The 22,582-nt window shown below is 44.9% G+C and overlaps 1 protein-coding gene across 1 annotated transcript; it reads right to left on the bottom strand.

The window, feature by feature from the left end:
- Positions 1–454: 454 nt before the first annotated feature.
- LOC118095894 (uncharacterized) lies at positions 455–10,120 on the bottom strand. Its single transcript, XM_035137216.2, has 7 exons — positions 10,096–10,120; positions 9,948–9,986; positions 6,734–7,024; positions 4,330–4,650; positions 2,705–2,812; positions 2,365–2,446; positions 455–892 (listed from the first exon to the last, which is right to left on the bottom strand). Exons 1-7 carry the CDS (start codon positions 10,118–10,120, stop codon positions 715–717), a joined length of 1,044 nt encoding a protein of 347 aa, XP_034993107.2. The 3' UTR covers positions 455–714.
- Between the last annotated feature and the right edge of the window lie 12,462 nt (positions 10,121–22,582).

Raw genomic sequence — 22,582 nt, 5'->3', positions numbered from 1 at the left:
TTTTCCCATCCTAGTACAGAGAAAAGGAAATGGCATATAATGAAACGAACAGGGTGTTTAAAATAACCTTTGTAAAAAAAAATTGAAAAAAATTCTTTTTGGAATTATAGAGACAGAACTACCTAAAATGTATAGAAACTTACCGGTACTTATTTATTTGAAAGATTTCTTTAATTACAAAGAAAATACCCAAACAGGTCACATTATATGAATTTATTTATTTGATTTTTTTAAATATAAACATCCAAAAAAAAAAACACAATTCAAGACAAACTCTTGAGCATGGGTAGGCAAACTAAGGCCCGGGGGCCGGATCCGGCCCAATCGCCTTCTAAATCCGGCCCGCGAATGGTCCAGGAATCAGCGTTTTTTTACATGAGTAGAGTGTGTCGTTTTACTTAAAATGCATCTCTGGGTTATTTGTGGGGCCTGCCTGGAGTTTTTACATGAGGAGAATGTGTGTTTTTTATTTAAAATGCATCTCTGGGTTATTTGTGGGGCATAGGAATTTGTTCATTTGTTTTTTCAAAATATAGTCCCGGCCCCCACAAGCTCTGAGGGACAGTGGACCGGCCCCCTGTTGAAAAAGTTTGCTGACCCCTGTTCTTGAGGAAACAGCTGCAGAAAGTGAGCCACTGCCCTCTTCCTTGACCCCTTCCACCCCATCTCCTTGGTCGTAAATTCCCATCTGAATGTTTTAATCTCCCGGATGGCTCATTCTTCTTCAGAATCTTTGTATCGTTCTGCTCTGTTCTTGGTCTGAAAGGGAATGTTGTTGTAGAGACCTTCCTCCTGGTCTTCTGCTGGTTTGGCTCCATTCTCCATCCTTGTAGGCGATATTGGGGGCTGAGGCAGAGAAGGGGGCGGCAAGGCAGTAAAAGGTGTTTGAGTCCTAAAAAAGCAGAAGGAAATTGAGGGTCACGTTCAAAGAATGATGATCCCCCAAGTCTGTTGGGAGCAAATTAAGGGTTTGCATCATCCAGTTTTAACAGCAGTTTTGCTTATCTCCAGTGCACAGCAGTTCAGAGGTAGACTGTTTCTGCACAATGAAGATCTACTTAGCTGCCATGACTACAATGTTTTGGCAGAATATTCTTCACAAATGTACCTATTTTCAAAAGGCATCTAAACCACATCCTGTAGCAGCCAATTCCATAGCTCAGTTTCTATTTCCTTAAATAGAAATTGGGGGTGGGAGTGGGGGGGGAGCCAGTTATTGTATTGTCAAAGGTTTCATGGAGGAAGTTGTGATGGTTTAAATAGGAAAGACTAGAAGAATCTCCCAATCCCAGGGATGAATGGAGGTGGAAATAACCTTGCTAAACTATTTTATTTTATTTCTAAATGTTTCCACAATTTCCGTCCCAGGTTTTTTACACAGAGAATGCACCCAGCAGCCCACGGCAAAGGTGAACGGCCAAGTAACTCAATGAATCCCCCTCTATTGAGAATTCCAAACTGCCATCAAGCCATCTGTGTGAGGACAGAACCATGTAGCAGGGGCTGCCTGCCCTCCTGGGTCCAGAATAGACATTAGAATAATAGAATAGAATCAAAAGAGTTGGAAGGGACCCCCAAGGGTCTTCTAGTCCATCCTCCGGCAATGCAGTAATCCTGCTCTGCTCCCTTTGCCCCTTCTGCCCCCCACCTTTCCCTGCCCACTATCTCTGTCCCTGTCCCAGCCACCCCATCTCTTTCAGGCAACTTTCCTTCTCTCCGACATGCAAGTCATTTCCCCCTCCTTATCTGCCACCCCCAACCTTGTTCTATCGGTCCTTCTTCCTGGATAGCTCAGTTGACTAGAGCATGGTGCAGATCATGCCAAGGTTGCAGGTTTGATCCCCGTATGGGGCAGCTGCATTTTCCTGCATTGCAGGGGGGTTGGAACAGATGATCCACAGGGTTACTTCCAACTCTACAATTCTATGATTCTTCCTGGGGGGTGGGTCTCTTGCTCCTTTTTCTGCCTGGGACACACCCCTCTGCCTGTTCCTCCAGTCGCCTTTCATCCTTTTATCTCCTAGATGTTGTCCCTCTCTTGACTCTGATCACTCTCTCCTGCATTTCCAGGTTGCCAGGCTCTGTGTTCAAGTTTTCCTCCCCTCCGGAAACTCCTTGCATGGTTTGTGGGTGCTCTCCACCTCCAACTACGGTATGTTCAAAACTTTAAGAACTGAACTGCTGCCTGAGCTGGCTCTTTTGCTCCTCCGTTCTTCCTTGTGTGCCATCACCATTGATATTTTGGTCGGCCAGTCTAGGAACACTTTTTGGAAGAAATGCTTTAAATACAGTACTGTAAATAAAAAATCATGAAGATACACACACACATCACATCAGTGTTATACCAGCATTGGTTACCATTACCTCTGAGGCTTCCTAGTGGCGCTGAACATTTCAAGGTACTCGGAATTTGCTTCTTCCTTGTTTTCCTGCTCGGATTTCAACGCTGCCAAAGCGGAAATGAAGAGAGAAAAGGGAAGAAAGGTTTGTGAGACAGGGCTGGTCCTGAAAACAAACCTCTTGTGGCTGGGAGTTCCACAGGACAGGCACAGGCAAGACTCCCTCCCACATCCTAACCACATCCAATACGAAGGAATACAAAATAAACGCTTGCTTTCAACCAACACTGCTTCCATGACCACCACTCTGGTGATCCCTTAATAGGAAACGATAGGAGTGGGCCACAATCCTCAGCATCACCTACCTCTCTTCCTTCTCGTGCAGTAAAAAGCAAGAGGGACAATCAGGATCGCCAGTGGAATCGCCAAGCATGCATATATCAGGGGTGGCGAAGAGCAATTTGGTGCCCAAACTGCAGAAAGGAAAGAAGGGGATTCGGTTGTTGGTATGAATAAGGGGAGGAGGGACTCCATTGCAGTCATTGGTGTTGAAGGCGCAGTAACAGTAATTCACTGAAGTTAAAAACACAAGTGATCGTACAAGCTAACATCAGTTTATAATGACTGTTTTTTTAACATAAAATAGTATTTGTTTTGTTTTGCAAATTAAAGTGCATGTGAAGACAGGCTCCAAATAGCGGGTCCGACAGTCAAGAAGGCGGTTTCTGCATATTATTATTATTATTATTATTATTATTATTATTATTATTATTATTATTGAATTTATATGCCACCCTATACCCAGATTTCTCAGGGTGGTTCACAGAAAAGATCACAACATAAATAATCGGAATAAAAACACACCCACACCCCAGAAAAGAGCCACATTTTAAAGGGTATGGGATGTCAAACAGATCAACCAAAGGCCTGGTTAAAAAGGAACATTTTTGCCTGGCGCTGAAAGGTGTGTAATGAAGGCACCAGGCGAACTTGCCCGGGGAGAGCATTCCACAGACAGGGAACCACTGCACATGCTGCAGAGAGAAGTGAGGGGCAAGTGGGGCTCAGCAACCTGGGAAGGGGACTCTGACCCTCAACCTCCGCTGCCTTGCGGGATATCTTGGGGAGAAGAAAAGGCTCAGAAGGAAACCCTAAGGAGTCCCTAAGGCAGTTGGATGGGGCCTTGTACTCCTCCTTCCGGCAACTCCTGCAGCCAAGCTGGGGCCAAACGTCTTGCACTGCTTTCCTTTGGACCCCAATCAGCTGTGGGAATGTTCAGGGTGGCAGGAGAGGATATATTGTTTATTAATATCCTTCCTAACTTACACTAGCAAGTTATTTTACATTCCCTCCTTTTTACATGCATAGCAGATATCTGGTTGCAGGCTCGTGTGAGCCTCTCGCTATTATACAATTCAGTCTCTCTTCAGATTGAATTGTACGTTCCTGGTAAGTTCCCTTGAATCCCTCTTAAAAGAATAAAGACACCACAATCTTCTTCAAAATCAATAAAACAAGTTTACTTACATCCGTTCACAGTTGGATTCCTGAAGGCAGACTTGGTTACGAATATGTACATGTGGATCTACCCCATATGGGGGAAGAATCCCAGTGCTTCTGCTAGCTGAGAGCTAGCAGAGCAGTCCTATCTAAAAGCTGGTCAAACGAAGAAGGAAGTCAAAAAAGGGAAAGGTTGCTGCGTGACTCGTCCTTTTGTCACCTGGACAGGTAACACCCACCTTCTATCACATGCAAAAGGAAGGGTCCTCCAGCCTGGAGGAACAGGAAGTTTTGACTGGCTGGACCAAACACCCCCTCGCATGTCTTCTCTAGCATTTCAAGGAATGTTGTACTTGACTGCCTCTCATGGACCGCATCCCACATCAGCCAGGCCTATGGGGGGCTTTGAACTCAAACATCAAAGGGGGTCGTCCCAACGCTAAAGCAGACCCTAACCTCCAACAATTGCCACCAGTTTGAAACCACTCACCTGTGAGGTACACCTTCTGACTCCATGGAGAGACGATCCACCCCCTACTCGTTTTTTCCTCATACCGGCAGGCAAATTCCCCGGTGTGGTTGAGCTTAGCCTGCAGGATGTTTACAGACACACCTGCGGAGGCATCCCCATGTTCTCTGGAGAACCTCACGGACCCATAGCTGTCAGAGATCATCTCAACACCGTCCCGGTAGAAATGGAACCTTTTCTCCACGCCGCCTCCATTGGCCGAGCAAGTGAGGAGCAAGGGCTCTCCTTCGTTCACCACTCTGGACGGAGGGTCCGTTTTCAGTACTGGAGGAGGAAGAGGATCTGAAGGAGCCAGTCATAAAGGAGAGGGGGTTAGGAGGGACCACAACATGAGGGAAAGCTGTAGCTCAGTGGCAGAGCATCTATCTGCTTGTCCTAGATTCAATCCCTGGCATTTCCAGTCCCCTCAGCCAGCAGCATGTGGGATCATTCCCCGTATGGGACGAACTCAAACCCTCTTCTGTAACTCTAAGCCAGGCATCCCCAAAATGCGGCCCTCCAGATGTTTTGGCCTACAACTCCCATGATCCCTAGCTAACAGGACCAGTGGTCAGGGAAGATGTGAATTGTAGTCCAAAACATCTGAAGAAGAAGAGTTTGGATTTGATATCCCGCTTTATCACTACCCGAAGGAGTCTCAAAGCGGCTAACAATCTCATTTCCCCTCCTCCCCCACAACAGACACCCTGTGAGGTGGGTGGGGCTAAGAGACTTCAGAGAAGTGTGACTAGCCCAAGGTCACCCAACAGCTGCATGTGGAGGAGCAGAGACGCGAACCCGGTTCCCCAGATTATGAGTCTACCGCTCTTAACCACTACACCACACTGGCTCCCTGGAGCGCCAAAGTTTGGGGATACCTGCTCTAAGCTAAAGCCTGCCTTCAGGGATCCATCCGTGAACTGAATGTGAGTAAAATTCTTATTGCTTTAAAAAGAAGACGGTTGTGTCTTTTAGGAGGGAATCAAAGGGGTCTTACCAGGAATAATAGAATTTAAGAGATTCTAATGAATCTGCAAGTAGCTTCCTGCTGTGTAAAGAGGGGGTGTATTCTGCTCTATGAATAAACTAACCAGCATGAGTTAGGAAGAATAATATTTAATCAATATATCCTCTCCTGCTACCCACAACATTCCCAATGGAATCAGTATAAGGGAACTTCCTGTCTTCTTGAATCAAAATGACTGAGGCCGAGGTCCACATAGATAGACTGGGGAAGTCCAGTATTTTGCCCAAGTAGAGGGTCAGAGCTTGTGGGTTTGGGGCCAGTATGAATCCTTATTGCTTTGAATGATGGGGACTGAACTGAAGGAGATGGGAAACATGGAAGTTCTGACACGAAAGCTTCTGAGAAGATGTAGACAAGCCTCACCCCTCCGCTGATGCGACGGAAAGGTCTTACAGTAGGAAGGCTGAGAACGTCACACTTGGGGAGTAGGAAATGAGAAGGGACCTCTTTCACGGGGCATGAGCTGTTGTGCGCTTACATCCCTCTAAAACATCTCCCTGAATTCCTACTCATGAGTAATTTTTAAACTTCCCTTCCTCTCCCATTGTTATTTCTCTCGCACCCATGGGGGCAGGGACATGTTTTATGTCGGACATACCAATGTTATAACAAAAATTTAAAAAATCCTTCCAGTAGCACCTTAGAGACAAACTAAGTGTCATTGGTATGAGCTTTTACCAATGTTATATATTTGATGTTAGCCACCCTGAGCCTGGCTTAGGCCAGGTAGGGCAGTATATAAATAAAAGGTTGTTGTTGTTGTTGCATATACTGATGGTGTTGCAGAAACAAAACACTGAAGAAAAGAGGAGTATGAAACATGGGCGTACCCAGGATCAAAACTAGCGGGGGCACACCAGCCACGCCCCCCACCCCCAGCCACCCGATTGGCTGTCTGGCGATGACGTGGCTGGGATCCCCCAGGAGGTGTGGTCACGGAGCCCCCCATGCTTGTGCTTCTGCCTCGCCCGCTCCTTTAATGGCAGCGCTGACTAAAACGAGACAGCAGCAGCGAAGCTGCCTCCGTCGAGGGAAACCTGGACCTGGGCTAACTTCAGCCCACACTCCTTCAAGTCACAGCAAGCACAGCACAGAAAGTGCTGCCCCCACAATGCTCCGCGGTACCTCATTTTACATTTGAGGTACAAATGTACCTCATTTGTAACCCCCACCCCACCCCCCCACCCCGTGCTGCGTACGCCCATGGTGTGAAAAGGTTACTCATATGAAAAGATCGAATGGGAAAGCCTGCTTTTCAGTGTGTATTTGGGTTCTGTTAAGCACATTTTCTCCCCCAAAGTCTGCCTGGGCTCCCGTTTGCCCTTTCCAAAAGACGTACCCCAAAAAAGGAGGCCTCACCCATCACTGCAATATGGATGGAGTTGCTTCTCTGTGATTGCACGCTCTTTTGTATAGCATTGTAGGTACAGTAATACTTGTCGCTGTCTTGGGGAGACGGGCGCAGGGCATATGTGAATGCCCCCCTAGAGGGCAGGTGCTTCTGGAAATGCAGCATCCATTGCTGGTTGAAAAAGGTGACTCCGGACATGTTGTAGTGGTCGGGAACGGAGCACGTGAGGTTTATCAGTTCGCCAGTTCTGTAGATGTCTTGTTTGGGGGACACAGAGAATCTGGGGGGAGGAGGGTAGCCTGAGAACAAAGGGGAGGAACACAGAGAAAGTTGGGGGGTGGATCAGGAAATACACATAGGAAACTGCCTGGCCCCACGGATGGATCTATCAGATTCGGTTTTACTGTGTTTCCCATTATTCCAGTTCTCTACATTTCTACAGGAATTCACAGTGCGGTTTTTAAGAAACTTCATGAAAATCCATCAGCGTTTATGTGTGTCACTACTGCGGCCCGTGTTTCATTAGCCCCAAAATGGAAAACGGACTGTTAAGAGGCTCCACCTCTCAGGAACCACACCAGCCACACTCTTGACTTTTCAAACCAGACCAACACTATTGTGGTGTGTGTGGTGTGGTTTCTGCAATCACTAAAAACCTGGCCTCGACTGTGCTTCTGTTCTTTCTATTATAAGAATTCAAAGGTCTAAGATATACCGGTAAAACAAATGTTCACAAATGGACAAGGCAAAGACATTTAACCATGTGTCTGAAATAGTACAGGAGAGCAATCCTGAAGCCATTTTGACTCTTCCAAATTGACCTCAGATATTCCTCTGCGGTAAGGGAGGCAAATGGGGAAAGCTTTCCCATTGTCTTTTCGCTTACAAATCCTATCTTAAAGGGCTCATAGGGTGAGCCTGTGACCTGGATTTAGGAACTAAAATATTAACCATCACAAAAGAATGGCCAGGCTCCCCAGGTAAAGCAATCAGTGACCATTATCAGGTATCCCGGCAGACAGGATTTCTGCTGTAGACCGCCTCCTTCTGTGATGCTATGTATGATGTTTCAGGGGGGTGGTCTTGGGCTACAGGGTGGGCAATTTCAAAAGTCTATATAAGGGCTTGTGCACCATGGTTCGGGGTTCCTCCTCCCTCCTGTGTATGAGGAGGGGGGACCCTGTTGCAACAGTTTAATAAAGATCAGGCTTACTAGCTGCTTTGCTTCTCAATATTCTCTGGTCGGCCTCTGTAATTTTCTCCTACCAATAGGGAACCCACTTAAGGACTCTTGGATACCCCATAAGGAGCAGTGTTTTTTCTTATAACACTATCTTTGAACAATGCCTGGAGAGAACTAGACAGGGGGAATGTGTCCCTGTTGGTTCTGCTGGACTTCTTGGGGGCTTTCGATACTGTACCATCAACCATGGTATCCTTTTGGGGTGGGACTTGGAAGCCCTGTTTTACAGCTGCTCTGTTCCTTCCTTCTGCCCTCCATGCTATTTGACATTTACATGAAACTGCTGGGAGAGGTTGTCCAGAGTTTGGGGGTTCAGTGTCACCAGTATGCTAATGGCACCGTGTATATATATTATGAAAACAACATACAAAAAATGCTTTATATTGGAGAAGATTCATCTGTAGAAATGTGTATAAGAATGTATATATCACGAGAAATTCGCACTTTAAAGCTGATGAATTTTCATGAGGACTTAAAACATCAGAAGCCGGATGTGAAAAACAAGGGGAATTTGAGATTGGTAAAATGGAAAAAAACTGAAAATGGCAGATTGTCCCCCTCTCATACAACTTTAGGAGACATTTGGCAATTAAATTAGATATTTATGCTAATTGTTTAATCTTTAAAAAAGAGTAACCCAACCTTGGGCGGTTGGGTTTATCCACCCCTGTATATAATTTCTGTAATGGGCCAGTTCTATCAAGTTTATGCATCAAAACGAAATTCCACTACCAGCCTTTCAAATAAAGTCCTCTTGGTGTGAAAATGACTTTTCCATTCACCTCCCCAACCCATTTTTCAGTTTTACTTCATTCCCACCCACACCCTCATTTCCGCCCCCCAGATTCTGGATTTAAATGTTCTTCTTGGTGTGGCGAGTTGAAAATTGTCATTTTGCAAGCAATTTTGGATTTAGTTATTTCACATTCAATTTCTGGATTATTCTCCCCCTTCTATTTACAGACTTCTTACACAAGGATTTCAGAGTAGGAGTGGATGCAATTAATGTGTTATTTGCCTTAATTATACACCATTAGAAACTAGCTTTTTAATCAGCCATTGGAATGGGAGGGGGAATCTGAGATAACATCCCCCGTCTGCCCCACAATTCATTCCATCCTATTTAAACTCATTCCACCATTCTCCAAGTTGACATTGCTAAGTACAGGATCTGTTTTGTTATTTTATTTTTCCTTTTATTTACACACAAGGCAAATACCTTATCAAAAGATAGAGTGTAAAAGGTAAAGGTAAAAGGGACCCCTGACCATTAGGTCCAGTTGCGGACGACTCTGGGGTTGCGGCGCTCATCTCACTTTATTGGCCGAGGGAGCTGGCGTACAGCTTCCAGGTCATGTGGCCAGCTTCTGGCGAACCAGAACAGCACACGGAAACGCTGTTTACCTATTCATCTACTTGCACATTGACATGCTTTCAAACCGCTAGTGTACAAATGTTTAAATCTCAATTCAGTTGTCTCAAAGCACTTGTAATCTCTATTATATTTGCAGAAAAGCAACGAGAAAGTACAAATATGAAACTCTACCTTCTGACACCTTTTTCATACAGAATAAAGGAAGCCGGTTCTGAGCTTCAAATAAAAATAACCATAAATTATATGCCAGTAACTTCTTTTAGTTTGCTCTGTGTTAATTTGAGTTAATGTCTCCAGGCTTAGACACACGTGGAGAAGACCCACCGAACGCAGCCTTAAATTTACTGCTGCTATCGAGAGTCCCACCTTATTCCTGCAAAGTTCCTTTCTCTGCCTTTAGCAACTGATGGACAGGCAGAAATCCAAAAGGGGGAGATAGACTAATCAACATGCTCTGGAAAGCTTCACCTGTGGATTTCTACCTGTTTCAGAGCTGCTAAATGAGCAAGAGTAGTCCGAAATCATTTAAAACAGTATTCCTGACTGCACCACCCTTCGAAGACAGGCTGAAATGGTTATAGCAGGAACCAGAAGCCAATTTTACCTGCACAGGCCGATCCCCAGAGGTGGGTCAGGAGAGAGACTGGTGGGAAAGAAGAGAGGAGAAAAGGCATGAGAAACTGGGGAGGGGAGATATCGATGGAGGGGGTTTTCCATCTGAGAGAGAGAGGGAGAAGGGAGAGGTCTCAAACCTGTCACCAAAGTCACCGATTCCATGGTCGGTCAGTGTTTCTTGAAGGCCACCCAGCTGGTTCCTCAGCTGATCGCTGTCTTCCACCCAAAAAGAGGTTGCAAAGTAGACATACCCGATTCTATTATTTCCCAACCCCAAAGACCAAGCCAGGAAATGTATGGGCAGGTACACACCCACACAGCATTACCCACCCCTGCACACAACTCAACTCGGGGGGCCTTGGAGACAGCCTAGATGTTGTTTAACACTGTCAAGAGCAGCTAACCACATCCAGCCTCTTGTGGCATCACCTCCCTCAACCACAAAAGCTTCTTCAGAATTGACAGCAGCGTGGGCCTGGAAGTAAGGAAGCAACTGCAAGCAGTTGACTTGAAAAATTGAAAATCAACTTTTGCATCATGCGGAGACATTGTGTGTGAGAGGGGGGTGTCTTGTACCAGGGGCGTACCCAGGATCAAAACGGGGGGGGGGGGCAAGAGAGGGGAAGAGAGAGAGAAGGAAGGAGGGAGGGAGGGAGGGAGGGAAGAGAGAGAAGGGAGGGAGGGGTGGGAGAGAGAGAAGGAAGAAAAAAGGAAGGAAGGAAGGAAGGAAGGAAGGAAGGAAGGAAGGAAGGAAGGAAGGAAGGAAGGAAGGAAGGAAGGAAGGGGTGAGAGAGAGAGAGAGAAGGGAGGGAGGGAGAGAGAAAAAGGAAGAAAGAAAGAGGGGGGAAGGAAGGATGGCGCTCCCGTCCGCCCCGCCCCCCCCAAGCTCAGGCTGCTTCCCCCCCCCACGTTCCTGTCGCTGGCTGCAGCCGCAAAGGGGGCAGAAACATCCTGATTTCCATAACCCGCAGCGACTTTTCCCTTTCAGTTTTTGGAGGGGAAAAGTGTGGGTTATGGTCCGTAAAATACGGTAAACAATTTTTGCTTGGGGGGCAGCTGCCCCCCCCTGCCCCTCGCTGAGTACGCCCATGTCTTGTACTAGGCTTGTTAACAGAGAAATAGAAAAATAGGGGTGGTTGGCTTTTGCTGCCCAACTCCCCCAAGTCCCCTAAGTCCATGATTGGTCAGAGATGGAGGCAGGATGCAGTGAAAGCAAGGCGGGTCTTCATTTTTCTGTTGTAACAGAGTTCCCTCTCATCCTTGTAAGGGGGCAAGAGAGACCCCGAACCAAGGAGAAACATCTCTTTTTAAGGTTTGCATTTTGGCACAGAGAGGAAACTCATCCCCAGTCAGTCAGAAATTACATCACAGCTAAGGTGGGGTTACTGTGGCTCAGGTCAGGCAGGCTAAGGAGTGATGTTCCTGAGGATTTAGCAAGTTTTGCATAGTTCCAGACACAGTTTACACAAAACATTGGCATTTGATATGACCATCAAGATGCCTGTCAGAAATCCCTCAGTGCAGAGCATCTGAGCAAACAATCACAATTAATATAAAGGAGGTTCATAAATATAGGAGAGGAATCCCTTCATGTACGTCCCCTGATTGCTATCTGCCTACCTGTTCAGGCAAGGGGGATTAAAGAGGCAGAGGAAATATTGAGAGCTGATCAGAAGGTCGGCGGTTCGAATCTCCGCAACGGGGTGAGACCTGTTGCTCTGTCCCTGCTGCTGCCAACGTAGTAGTTCGAAAGCACGTCAAAGTGCAAGTAGATAAATAGGTAGCACATCAGCGGGAAGGTAAATGGCATTTCCATGTGCTGCTCTGGTTCGCCAGAAGCGGCTTAGTCATGCTGGCCACATGACCCGGAAGCTGTACGCCGGCTCCCTTGGCCAGTAAAGCAAGATGAGCGCCACAACCCCAGAGTTGTCCGCGACTGGACCTAATGGTCAGGGGTCCCTTTACCTTTACCTTTACTGTTTTAGACATGTGGTTTATATACTTAAGTACATGTGTGTATCTTGTGAATTATCAACACTTATTCTATATTTGAGATCTTAGACTTCCTATAACAATGGAAAGTTGGTTCTGTCAGGAGCTCAGACTTTTGGGTAAAGAGATAAGCTTAGGAGTGTTACAGAAAAACCTGCTCCCTTTCCCTTATGGGGTATCCAAGAGCCCGTATAGAGTCCTTAAGTGGGTTCCCTATCAGTAGGAGAAAATAACAGAGGCCAACCAGAGGATACTGAGAAGCAAAGCAGCTAGTAAGCCTGATCTTTATTAAACTGTTGCAACAGGGTCCCCACTCCCCACACACAGGAGGGAGGAGAACCCTGAACAATGGTGTGCAATATATAGACTTTTGAAATTGCCCACCCTGTAGCTCAAGACCCACTCCCCAAAACATCATGCATTCATCACAGAAGGGGGGCGGTCGACAGCAGAAGAAGAAGTATCTGAAGAAGTGTGCATGCACACGAAAGCTCATACCAAAATATAAACTTAGTTGGTCTTTAAGGTGCTACTGAAGGAATTTTTTTATTTTGCTTCGACTCAGACCAACACGGCTACCTACCTGTAACTAGCAGAAATCCTATTTGCCAGGATATCTGTTAATGGTCACTGATTGCTTTACCTGAGCAGCCTGGCCATTCTTTTGTGATGGTTAAATACTTTAATTCCTGAAACCAGGTCACAGGCCCACCCTATTCATACACAAATGCGCACTTAAGACAGGTAAGCAAAAGACAATGGAGAGGCTTTTCCATTTTTCGTTCCTCCTTGAGAGAAATATTTGAGGTCAATTTGGGAGAGTCAAAATGGCTTTAGGATTGCTCTCCTGTACTATTTCAGACACATGGTTTATATACTTATGTATGTGTTTGCCTTCTACATTTATATTATATTTGGGACCTTAGAATTCTTATAACATGAGAAAGCAATTTCTCTCTGCTAGCTGCTGGCACTCTCACCGATTTCTCCTTTGTTATTTTTTACCAGGGCTTCAGGGCCCAAGGTGGCCAGTTTGCAGCTCAGCTCAGTTGCACAGCATCGGTGTTGCAGGCAGATGTTCCCAGTTTCAATCCCCGGCAACTCCAGGCTGGGCTGGGGAAAACTTCCTGCCCGTTCAGTTTGTGCCTGATCCCCAGATGTTGTCTGCACAGAACCTGCAACGAATAATAATTTTTTTAAAATGACACCCTTGGCTGGAGCTCACAGAAGATCAATCCAAACCACTTTGGCAAGAAGAGCAGCTGAATTGAACAGGCTGATTGTGAGGGAGCTGGTTCAGCTTTCCTCAAGTAACGAATCCTGACTCCACATCTGTATATTTACAATGCTTTATTATACAGATATGTACAAGACAGAGCTAAAGTTCTCATGTCCATTCAGTCACTTTCAAATCCCGGAAGTGGCATCTTGCGGGAACGCCTCCAACACATTTGTCTGCGAACCGCAAGTCTCCTCCTTTCTTCCCTACGTTTAAGTCCCCTGTGTTGTTGAAGAGACGGGGCTACGACCTCTCTCTCCGTTCCCGAGCTGCTCAGCTGTCGCTCAGGCTGCCTAGCGTCAGAGAGCCCCTCCATCGCAGGGCTCTGTGCCTGCCTGTGACTGTCTGTCACTACTGCATAACGTTCCCGGACTGCCCTGGTGTTGCTCTGAGGTCCCGGCATCAGAGAGCCTCTGCACCTCCTGGCTGGGCTCTCTGCTGACCCCTGGTGGCCCCCTGACACTGATCATGCGAGAAAAGGTGAGGATGTGAGAAAATAGGGGCAGTAGGTAGAGGAGAGGGGTCCCAGTCTTGTCACTAAAGCAGCAAACTTGAAGGCCCCAACGTCATTTGAAAGAGATCCTAAGAATTATTGATGTTCCTTTTTATATCTGTAAGGGCCCTTACAATAACCATTAAGAATATATTCTCAGTATCCAATGGTTACCAAAGAACACCCCCCTCTTTTTCTTTTGCTTCTGCTTCCAATATAAACTACTACTTCACCTGCCACAAAGACAATGTAACTTCACAAGGACTGGAACCACGCAAACACAATACTGTACAGTGGTACCTTGGTTCTCAAACGTAGTCCGTTCCAGGAGTCCGTTCGACTCCTGAAACCATTCGAAAAACAAGGCGCGGCTTCCGCTTGGCTGCAGGAGGTACCTGCACTCAAGCGGAAGCCCGGCTTCTGAAAAGCATTTGCAAACCAGAGCTGATTTGTTTGGGAGCCAAGCCGTTCGAGTATCAAGGTTCCACTGTACTTCATGAGGCATCATTCTGGAGATGCCACACTTTTCATAAAACAGAACTGAACAGTGGGAATCAATGGATCCAATCTGCGGATGCCCCCAGAGATCAGGTGAGCACCAGAAAAATGCTTGGTGGGCAAAGAGCAGCAAATGATTCAAGCATAGCTGCCAAGTTTTCCCTTTTCTCGCGAGGAAGCCTATTCAGCATAAGGGAAAATCCCTGTAAAAAAGGGATAACTTGGCAGCTATGGATTCAAGCAAATTAGCCAAGGCACATGGAGAATGACAACAAAAACACTGACATTTTTGCTTTTTAAAAACAACAACAACTTTATTTTACAATATTTGTGTGCTTTCTTTTTTCAACAATACAGTAACGGCTTTCAAAGAGGTTCACAGTAATGAAATCGTATTTTTACTCAGACAGTGCTGCCCTCACGCTAAAAGACCTGGAATGTGAGGTGCTGCTAAGGCATCAAATGATGGGACCTGTGACCCTTTGTTCCACTTCCCCTTAAAAGTTGGCAGTGAAGGGAAAATGAGGGATGGGAGAAATGTTCTTCAGAGTCCCCTTTCTAGTCTGCTGCTGCTCTGAGCACTTGGTCATAGCTTCTTCCAGCCCCTCAGACTCCTTTGAGAAGCTTCTGCCCTGCCTCTTTACTCACTGAAGTTTGCAAATTAGACTGTAAATCACATTAGAATTTAACATTGCAGGGCATACAGTATATGGGGAAAGAAGCTGTCTTGATTTTAATGCAACGTGCCGAGAACCTCAACCAAAGCTTGCATATTTATTTTGTTTCCTTGTGCTTGGATCTTACCCTTTCTTCTGATGGCAGACATTTAGTTAGTTAACAAAATGCATATACTGCTTGATTACAGTAAAATCTCTAGCTAGTTTACAAGAAATATTAAAATGAAAGTGGTACCTTGGTACTCAAGCAACGTGGAACCCAAACACTGCAAACCTGGAAGTAAGTGTTCCAGTTTGTGAACTTTTTTTGGAAGCCAAACGTGCTCCGTTTTGAGTGTTACGCTTCCGTTTTGAGTGTTAAGCTTCCGTTTTGAGTGCCACACTTCCATTTTGAGTGTTAGGCTTAGGTCTGTCTGTTTTTGCTATTTATTTTGCATTTTCGCTTTTGCGGCTCTTTTAGTTTTGTTTTTATGACTGCGTGGAACCCAATTCAGCTACTGATTGATTGATTATGTGACTGCAGTACATTGTTTATTGCTTTCATTTTATGGATCCATGGTCTCGTTAGATAGTAAAATTCATGCTAAATTGCTGTTTTAGGGGTTGTTTTTGAAAGTCTGAAACAGATTAATCCATTTTGCATTATTTTCTATGGGAAAGCGCGCCTTGGTTTTTGAACGGTTTGGTTTTGGAATGGACTTCCAGAATGGATTGAGTTTGAGAACCAAGGTACCACTGTATTAACAATGAATGGGGGGGGGTGTTAATTGCAATTCCCATGCAGTCACCCTTCCAGGCACTGATCAGACCCAAACCCAGAAGTAGTACCTCGGGTTAAGAACTTTACCTCAGGATGAGAATAGAAATCACGCGACGGCAGCAGGAGGCCTCATTAGCTAAAGTGGTACTTAGGTTAAGAGCAAATTCAGGCTAAGAACGGAGCTCCGGAACGAATTAAGTACGTAACCAGAGGTACCACTGTAATCTTATTTGCCTTCAGACCATACCCTGCTGAGGATCAATCTACCAATTGGCTAGCAATGTAGGACTCTACCCTGTCCAGAAACCTCCAGAATTGTCTTCAATTTCTTCTTCTGTTGTTAGGTGGAAAGAGAAGTTTACTGTACAACACCTCTTCCTCTTCAACTGGTCGGAGCCCATTCTCCATCACTGGTCCTGAGGAAGTTGCAGCAGAGCAAAAGGGGATGACGGCATAGGTGACACCTGAGCCCTTTGAAAACAGAAGAAACTCGAATGTTCACCAATGAAACCAGGAGGGTCCCATTGAGAACGAAACTTTTCTCCCATTTTTTAGAGCATGTTTACAAATGCAAAGGGATTCAGTGTTAAAGATATAAGTTTAATGTGTATAAAATGTAATGTTTACATAGTTCTTGGCCTATGTTAAGGACTAAAAGAAGACAGGAACACATTGCTAGTTTGTTTAGAGCAATGTGTTACTTTGTATTTGTCAAGATTTTATTTTGTAACTAGTTTAAGAGAGTTTTGCAGTAAAACATTCTTGTGGCAGAGCTTCTTCGTTTCTATGCTGCACAAGGTCCAAATCAGGGAATTCCACTCAAATAACAAACATGGAATGCCTTTAAGGAACCCAGGGAACTGGATTTATATGATATGACAGGCCAAAAGCAAGAACTGTCCTGCTGGGTCAGCTCAAGGGCTGATCAAGCTCAGTTTTGTGTGTTTTGTTTAACACTGGGCCACAGTCTGTATTCATATCCAATTACTCATAACGTTGGATGAGCAGTGAGTGTACACTGGCAAATACCCCCTTACGAACATGCACCATTTAACACCAGGCAGTCCAATGCCCCCTGAAGAGGACAAATTTATATCTTTGGACACAGAACTGCCAGTTGGTTCCCAGTGTTAATAACTATTCATGGACATTTCTGTCCATGAAATTGGCTAATATTCTGTCCATAAACCTGTCATATCCTGTGGTAGCAGCATGTTCCCTAAAGGTTGTTGTGCCGTTTTCTAAGGATGGAATGGTATTAATCTCACCCCTTACCTGACTGGGTGTTGTCTGGGGCTCCAGTGTTCCAAGATCACCTGGTCCCTCCTCCTCTTGTTCTTCTAGCTCAGATTTCCCCCAACATTTCACTACTTCCAAAGAAAGAGAGCAAAAGAGTGGAAATGTATAATATTGTCAGCCCTGCTGACCGTTGCCTTGCAAACTCACATCCATCCAGACCAGAGGACCAGACAGCCTCTTCAAATCTCTCTCTATCTCTCTCTCTCTCTCCCCCTCTCCCTCTCTCCCCCTCTCTCCATCAAAACAAAATTATCCACATTTACTTTTTGCCCTGCTAATTCCAGGAACAGGTCTGTGCTTAAAATCTCTGCTGTTCCTGTGAAAACTTGCTCTTTAGCACTCAATCGAAACAAACACCTGTTCAAGTTTTCTGCAGAAAGCTATTTGCTCTGATTGAGATTTAAAGAGCAGATTTCTGCAGGGAAAGCTCTGGGGCAAAGAAATAAAAAGGGCTTGGACATAGAGCTTTTAAGCACAGACCAGTGTTCAGAAAGAGTAGGACAGAGAGTGGAGAAGTGTGGAAAAGCCCCCAATAATAATTTCAAGGCTATGAAATGCAAAGACATAACATCCAACCCCCATTACTTACCACCAGTCTTTTTCCATCTGCAGTAAAAAGCGAGTGAAATCATCAGGATCACAAATGGGACAGCCAAACATGCAATGAGCGGTGATGGATCTGATGATGGAGAGGAATCTGAGAAAAGCAAATTGGAAAGGGTAAGGTGTTTTTTTTATAAAAAAAAATCAGCCTTGAAGGCTCAAGTCAGGTAGGAAATATCACTTTCAGCAAATCATTGTTCTGAAAAGTCCTTTAAAATATCCTGGGGGGGGGGGGGACAATATAAGCACACCCTCAGCTTCTCAATGCTTGACCTAATGAAAAGGGTCTCTTGGACAGTAACCGGGGGTCAGACTTTTCCACTCTGTCCCCCTATGAACCTTTCACAGTTCCTGTTGACTGAGCAACTAAAGTGCAGGAAATCTTCTCTGTTCACCACTCTAGGCAAAGGATTCACTGCTAGCATCAGAAAAAGGAAGGGATTCTGGTAGACTCATCCACAAAAGAATACAGAAGGCCAAAGCGAATAATGGATTGCGGTCTACAGTACTTGGTTTTTAGCAGGAAGCCATATAACTGGGTTAAACAGCTATATGAGAGTCATGGGTCTGAGATTAGAATCCTGATTTGTTGATTGCCAGTCCTGTGGTCAATTATGTTTCCTGAATTTTTTTTAATGAATCTAGAATCAGCCTGAGAACAATCTCCCCCCCTGTCCCACCCTCAAAACTGTAGCTTGAGACCCTACAATATTGTTGGTGATTCTCACATTCCCCCTGCAGTGACCATCTTTTGCTCACTCATTCGTATATTTATGGAAAATCCAGATGGAGTTGTTGCCAAATTGTTATATCTCAGTGATGGTTTTTTAAAAAGAATGGAAAAAATACAGAACTTGCTCACCTTCCATTACTACAGAGATGATGTTGCTACGTGAAGAATGGATTTCCTTCTCTCCTAATCTGATCGAATATGCACAGCTGTAGTTCCCGGCTGTATCTTCTCCAACACGCAAAGCTTTGTTGGGAAGCTCCTCAGAAGTCTGACCTTGTAGCTCCTTGTAAAATGTGTGTCCTGCCACTTCACGCCCATCAGGAACTGAGCAGAGCAGGGTAATCTGTTCTCCGTGGGTGTGAACAGGGCTCAGGGGGTTCAGGGAAAGGGTGGCAGGGAGTGGGAAATCTGGGGATGGAAGGAAGAGATAAAACAAATCAATCAGTTGGGGGAATAAATGGATGAAATGCTCTGCCATAACCCCCATCATGAAGCTTCAGTATGCTGATGATAACGTAGCGTGTGCATACTCAGAGGATGACCTCCAAACCATCCTAAATATCTTCGCAGAAGCTTGTGAAAAGCTTGGCCTATCGCTCAACATCCAAAAAACCAAAGCGCTGCTCCAACAAGCACAAAACAATCCCTCTGTAGCACCACAAATCCAACTAAATTGTGTAATGTTGGGAAATGTTGATCACTTTTCTCACCTGGGCAGTTATCTTTCCACAAGGGCCAACATTGATGCTGAAACCCAGCTTTGCCTCAGTTCTGCAAGTGCAGCTTTCTCCCGATTGAAGTGCAGAGTGTTTGAGGACCACGACATTCGCAAAATGCTTGTTTACAAAGCTATTGTACTACCAACCTTGCTGTATGCTTTTGAAATATGGAGCACTTATAAACACCATCTCCGACTCCTCGATTCCATCAACGGTATCTCCAAAAAAATGTACACATCACTTGAGAAGACAGGCGAACTAATGCCAGTGTACTGGAAGAAGAAAAGATCACCTGTGTCGAAGCAATGATTCTTCAACATCCACTTTGTTGGACTGGTCATGTTGTGCGGATGCCTGATTATCATCTTCCGAAGCAACTACTCTACTCCTAACTTTAAAAGGGGAAGTGTAATGCTGGTGGTCAACAAAAGAGGTTTAAAGACTCTCTCAAGGAATTTTTTTAAAAATGTAGTATAAACACCAACAATTGGGAAACCCTGGCCTGCGAGAGCTCGAGTTGGAGAACAGCCTTTACCAAAGGTGTTGTGGGCTTTGAAGACACTCAAACTCAGGACGAAAGAGAGAAACGAGCTAAGAGGAAGGCACACTTGGCAAACTCTAGCCATGATCAACTCCCATCCAGAAACCTATGTCCCCACTGTGGAAGGACATGTGGATCCAGAATTGGCCTCCACAGCCACTAATGGACTCACTGTTAAGAGCGTGTTCATGGAAGACAATCTTACTCAGCTACGAGTTATTGGCAAAGAAAGAAAGAAAGAAAGAAAGAAAGAAAGAAAGAAAGAAAGAAAGAAAGAAAGAAAGAAAGAAAGAAAGAGAAGGAGAAGGAGAAGGAGAAGGAGAAGGAGAAGAAGGAGAAGGATGAAATGCCCTGTTATCATAGAAATGAAAGTCGTCCAAAAGCAATTCCAAAAGCCTTGATAAACTGGTCAAAGTGTGGGACAATCAGCCTCATATAACCAACACACTTAACTCTAATGCATGAAGGGGTTAAGACCCCTAAGCTGTACTCCCAGGCTTTGTTAGGTCACTTCCCCTCACCTTAGGAGGAAATACTTTTTCTTCCCATTCCACCATGTGAACTGTACCAGTAATAAGGTCTAAGCTAGATGCTCCAAGCCTAGACCATATTGCTTAAGCAAGCTATATTTGTGCTTCTATACAAATAATTGCAAAACTTTCCCCACTTTGAAATCTAAGTCTTATGGCCTGTGTTTTCATACTGCTGTATGGAAAAGCACATGAACCTGACCTTCAAAGAGCTTGTAAGTAAACCATTTTTAACTTGCCAAGTCTGTGGCTTCTTTCTATGCTAAGTAAAATGGGTAACTTTGGAAGCATCTTAGAAGGGGAACCTATATTTCCATGCTTTACTTTGCTACATATTTTGTGGTTTTAAATCTCTGCCAGGACTCTCTCACCAAATAGTATTTGCCCTAAACCTGGATCTAGGCATCCAGGAAATTCTTTTGTTTTAGCTAGTATTTTTTCCTTCAAACCAATACAAAAAAAACAACACAAAGTTTACATTTAGAATTGTTTACATGCTGAGACGCCCCACATTTCTTAGAGGAGAACTTAACATGGCACCTGGGATGCCAAACTCCCAGTTTTCTCAAGATGTGACTCCCTGAGCTGCTAGGAAGCTACAGTACAACATTCTGATTTGTGTCCTTTCCACACTTTCATAACATCCAGATTGGGCTGGCCTTTGGCATTGCGGAGAGAGTAATTTATTCACAAGAAGAAAGCTCCTTACCAGCAACAGAGAGCACAACCTGGTTACTCTTTGTAGACTCTCTTCCTTCCCTGTTTTTCCTCCAGTAAGAACACACAAACTTTTCCCTTAACTCCAGATGCATTGTGGAGACTTCCAAGATATTGCTTTTTATTATTCTATATTCAGACCACTGACCATGTCTGGTGGCTTTAAAGAAATAGAACCACTCTCCCTTATGCCCTTCTGGTTGGTGGCAAATAAACTGGACTTTCTCTCCTCTGACAAAGGTGGCGTATGGAGGAGAAGTGGTCAGCCTGGGCGCTGGTGGAGGTGGAACCGTCCGGTAACCTGAGGAAGGAAAGGAGAGGCCAATTTGTATCTTTCCCTTGGACCTCCTCCTCCAGCCAGTTTTTCATTGAACTCTTTCTGCTCCTGAACTCTAAAACCCAAATATTTGCAGCTGAGCACTGGACCTAGCTGTGTGCGGTTTTTAGTTCTGGTATCAGAGAGAAGCAGAGAAGTATTCTGGGTCAGAATCCAGCACAAGGCATTGTCAGTGATAGGATATTTGGAGCCTGGGTGGGAAAGTGGGTTTGGGGGAGATCCTTGATATGAGGATCTTCAGCCACATCCTGGTTTAATCTGTTGACCCTCATTTCCCCCTGTTGTCCATTGTCTGAGTTCTCTCTCTACAATAGACTTGTATGGAGCCTGGAAATACCTGCATTTTAGAAAGGGCAAGTTAAGGTGCTTACAAAGTAACAGTGCCTTGCTTAAATTTCACAGAGCATTTATATCTGCCCCCATCCCATAAATGCAGATCTTCCCCCTCCTCAAACCACGCATTCACTTGTCATGGTTTGCTATTGGGCACATTTTGCTCTCTAAAACATGAGCAGAGACAGAAGTCGATTCTCCTCACCTCACCTCTCTGCAAGGAAGCAAGACTCATTCTTTTCATTATTATTATTAAGGATTTTCTTGATTTACAGAAATATGTGCAATGTCTCTTGTAACATTTTTACAGATCAGTTTCAGTCATGCCATGACTTTAATTCTTTTGTGTGGTCTGATCACTACCCTTGGTCTTTGTAATAAAAATAATTATTATTTATACCCCGCCCATCTGGCTGAGCAGATACCCCAGCCACTCTGAGCAGCTCCCAACAGAATATTAAAAACCACGATAAAACATCAAACATTAAAAGTTTCCCTAAAACAGGGCTACCTTCAGATGTCTTCTAAAAGTCAGATAGTTGTTTATTTCCTTGACATCTGATGGGAGGGCGTTCCACAAGGTGGATGCCACCACCAAGAAGGCCCTCTGCCTGGTTCCCTGTAGCTATGCTTCTCACAGGGAGGGAACCGCCAGAATGCCCTCAGAGCTGGACCTCAGTGTCCAGGCTGAACGATGGGGGTGGAGACGCACTTTCAGGTATACAGGTATATGCTAGTGCTCATTGTTAAAAACACAACAAGAGCACTACAGCTGTTGTTAAAGGGGGCAGTGTTTTTGCTCAGAAATGCCCATGTGAGATGGGAAAATAAGCTCTCCTCACTTTATTTCATCTGTCCTGAAGACCCTCAGAGGGCAGTGATGGAATGAAAGGATACAGGGGCCAGGGGGTTGGGGTGTAGGGTGGCCATGGGGCTTTAAAAAGTTAGTGACGCCGGGCTACAAGGATGAATTAATTTTCTTCTTACCTCCAATGGGCACCATCCAGGATAGAACTGAGAATGAGGCTGAAATCGAAAAGGAAAGAGATTAAGGATGATGATAATATATTCCACATAAAAGCTCAGATGCCTGTAAAAGATGGTCAAAGCAGT

The sequence above is a fragment of the Zootoca vivipara genome, chromosome 13 (genome assembly GCF_963506605.1).
Source record: "Zootoca vivipara chromosome 13, rZooViv1.1, whole genome shotgun sequence".
NCBI lineage: Eukaryota > Metazoa > Chordata > Lepidosauria > Squamata > Lacertidae > Zootoca > Zootoca vivipara.
The sequence above is the reverse complement of the archived record's forward strand: the minus strand, read 5'-3'. Positions and strand labels throughout refer to the sequence as shown.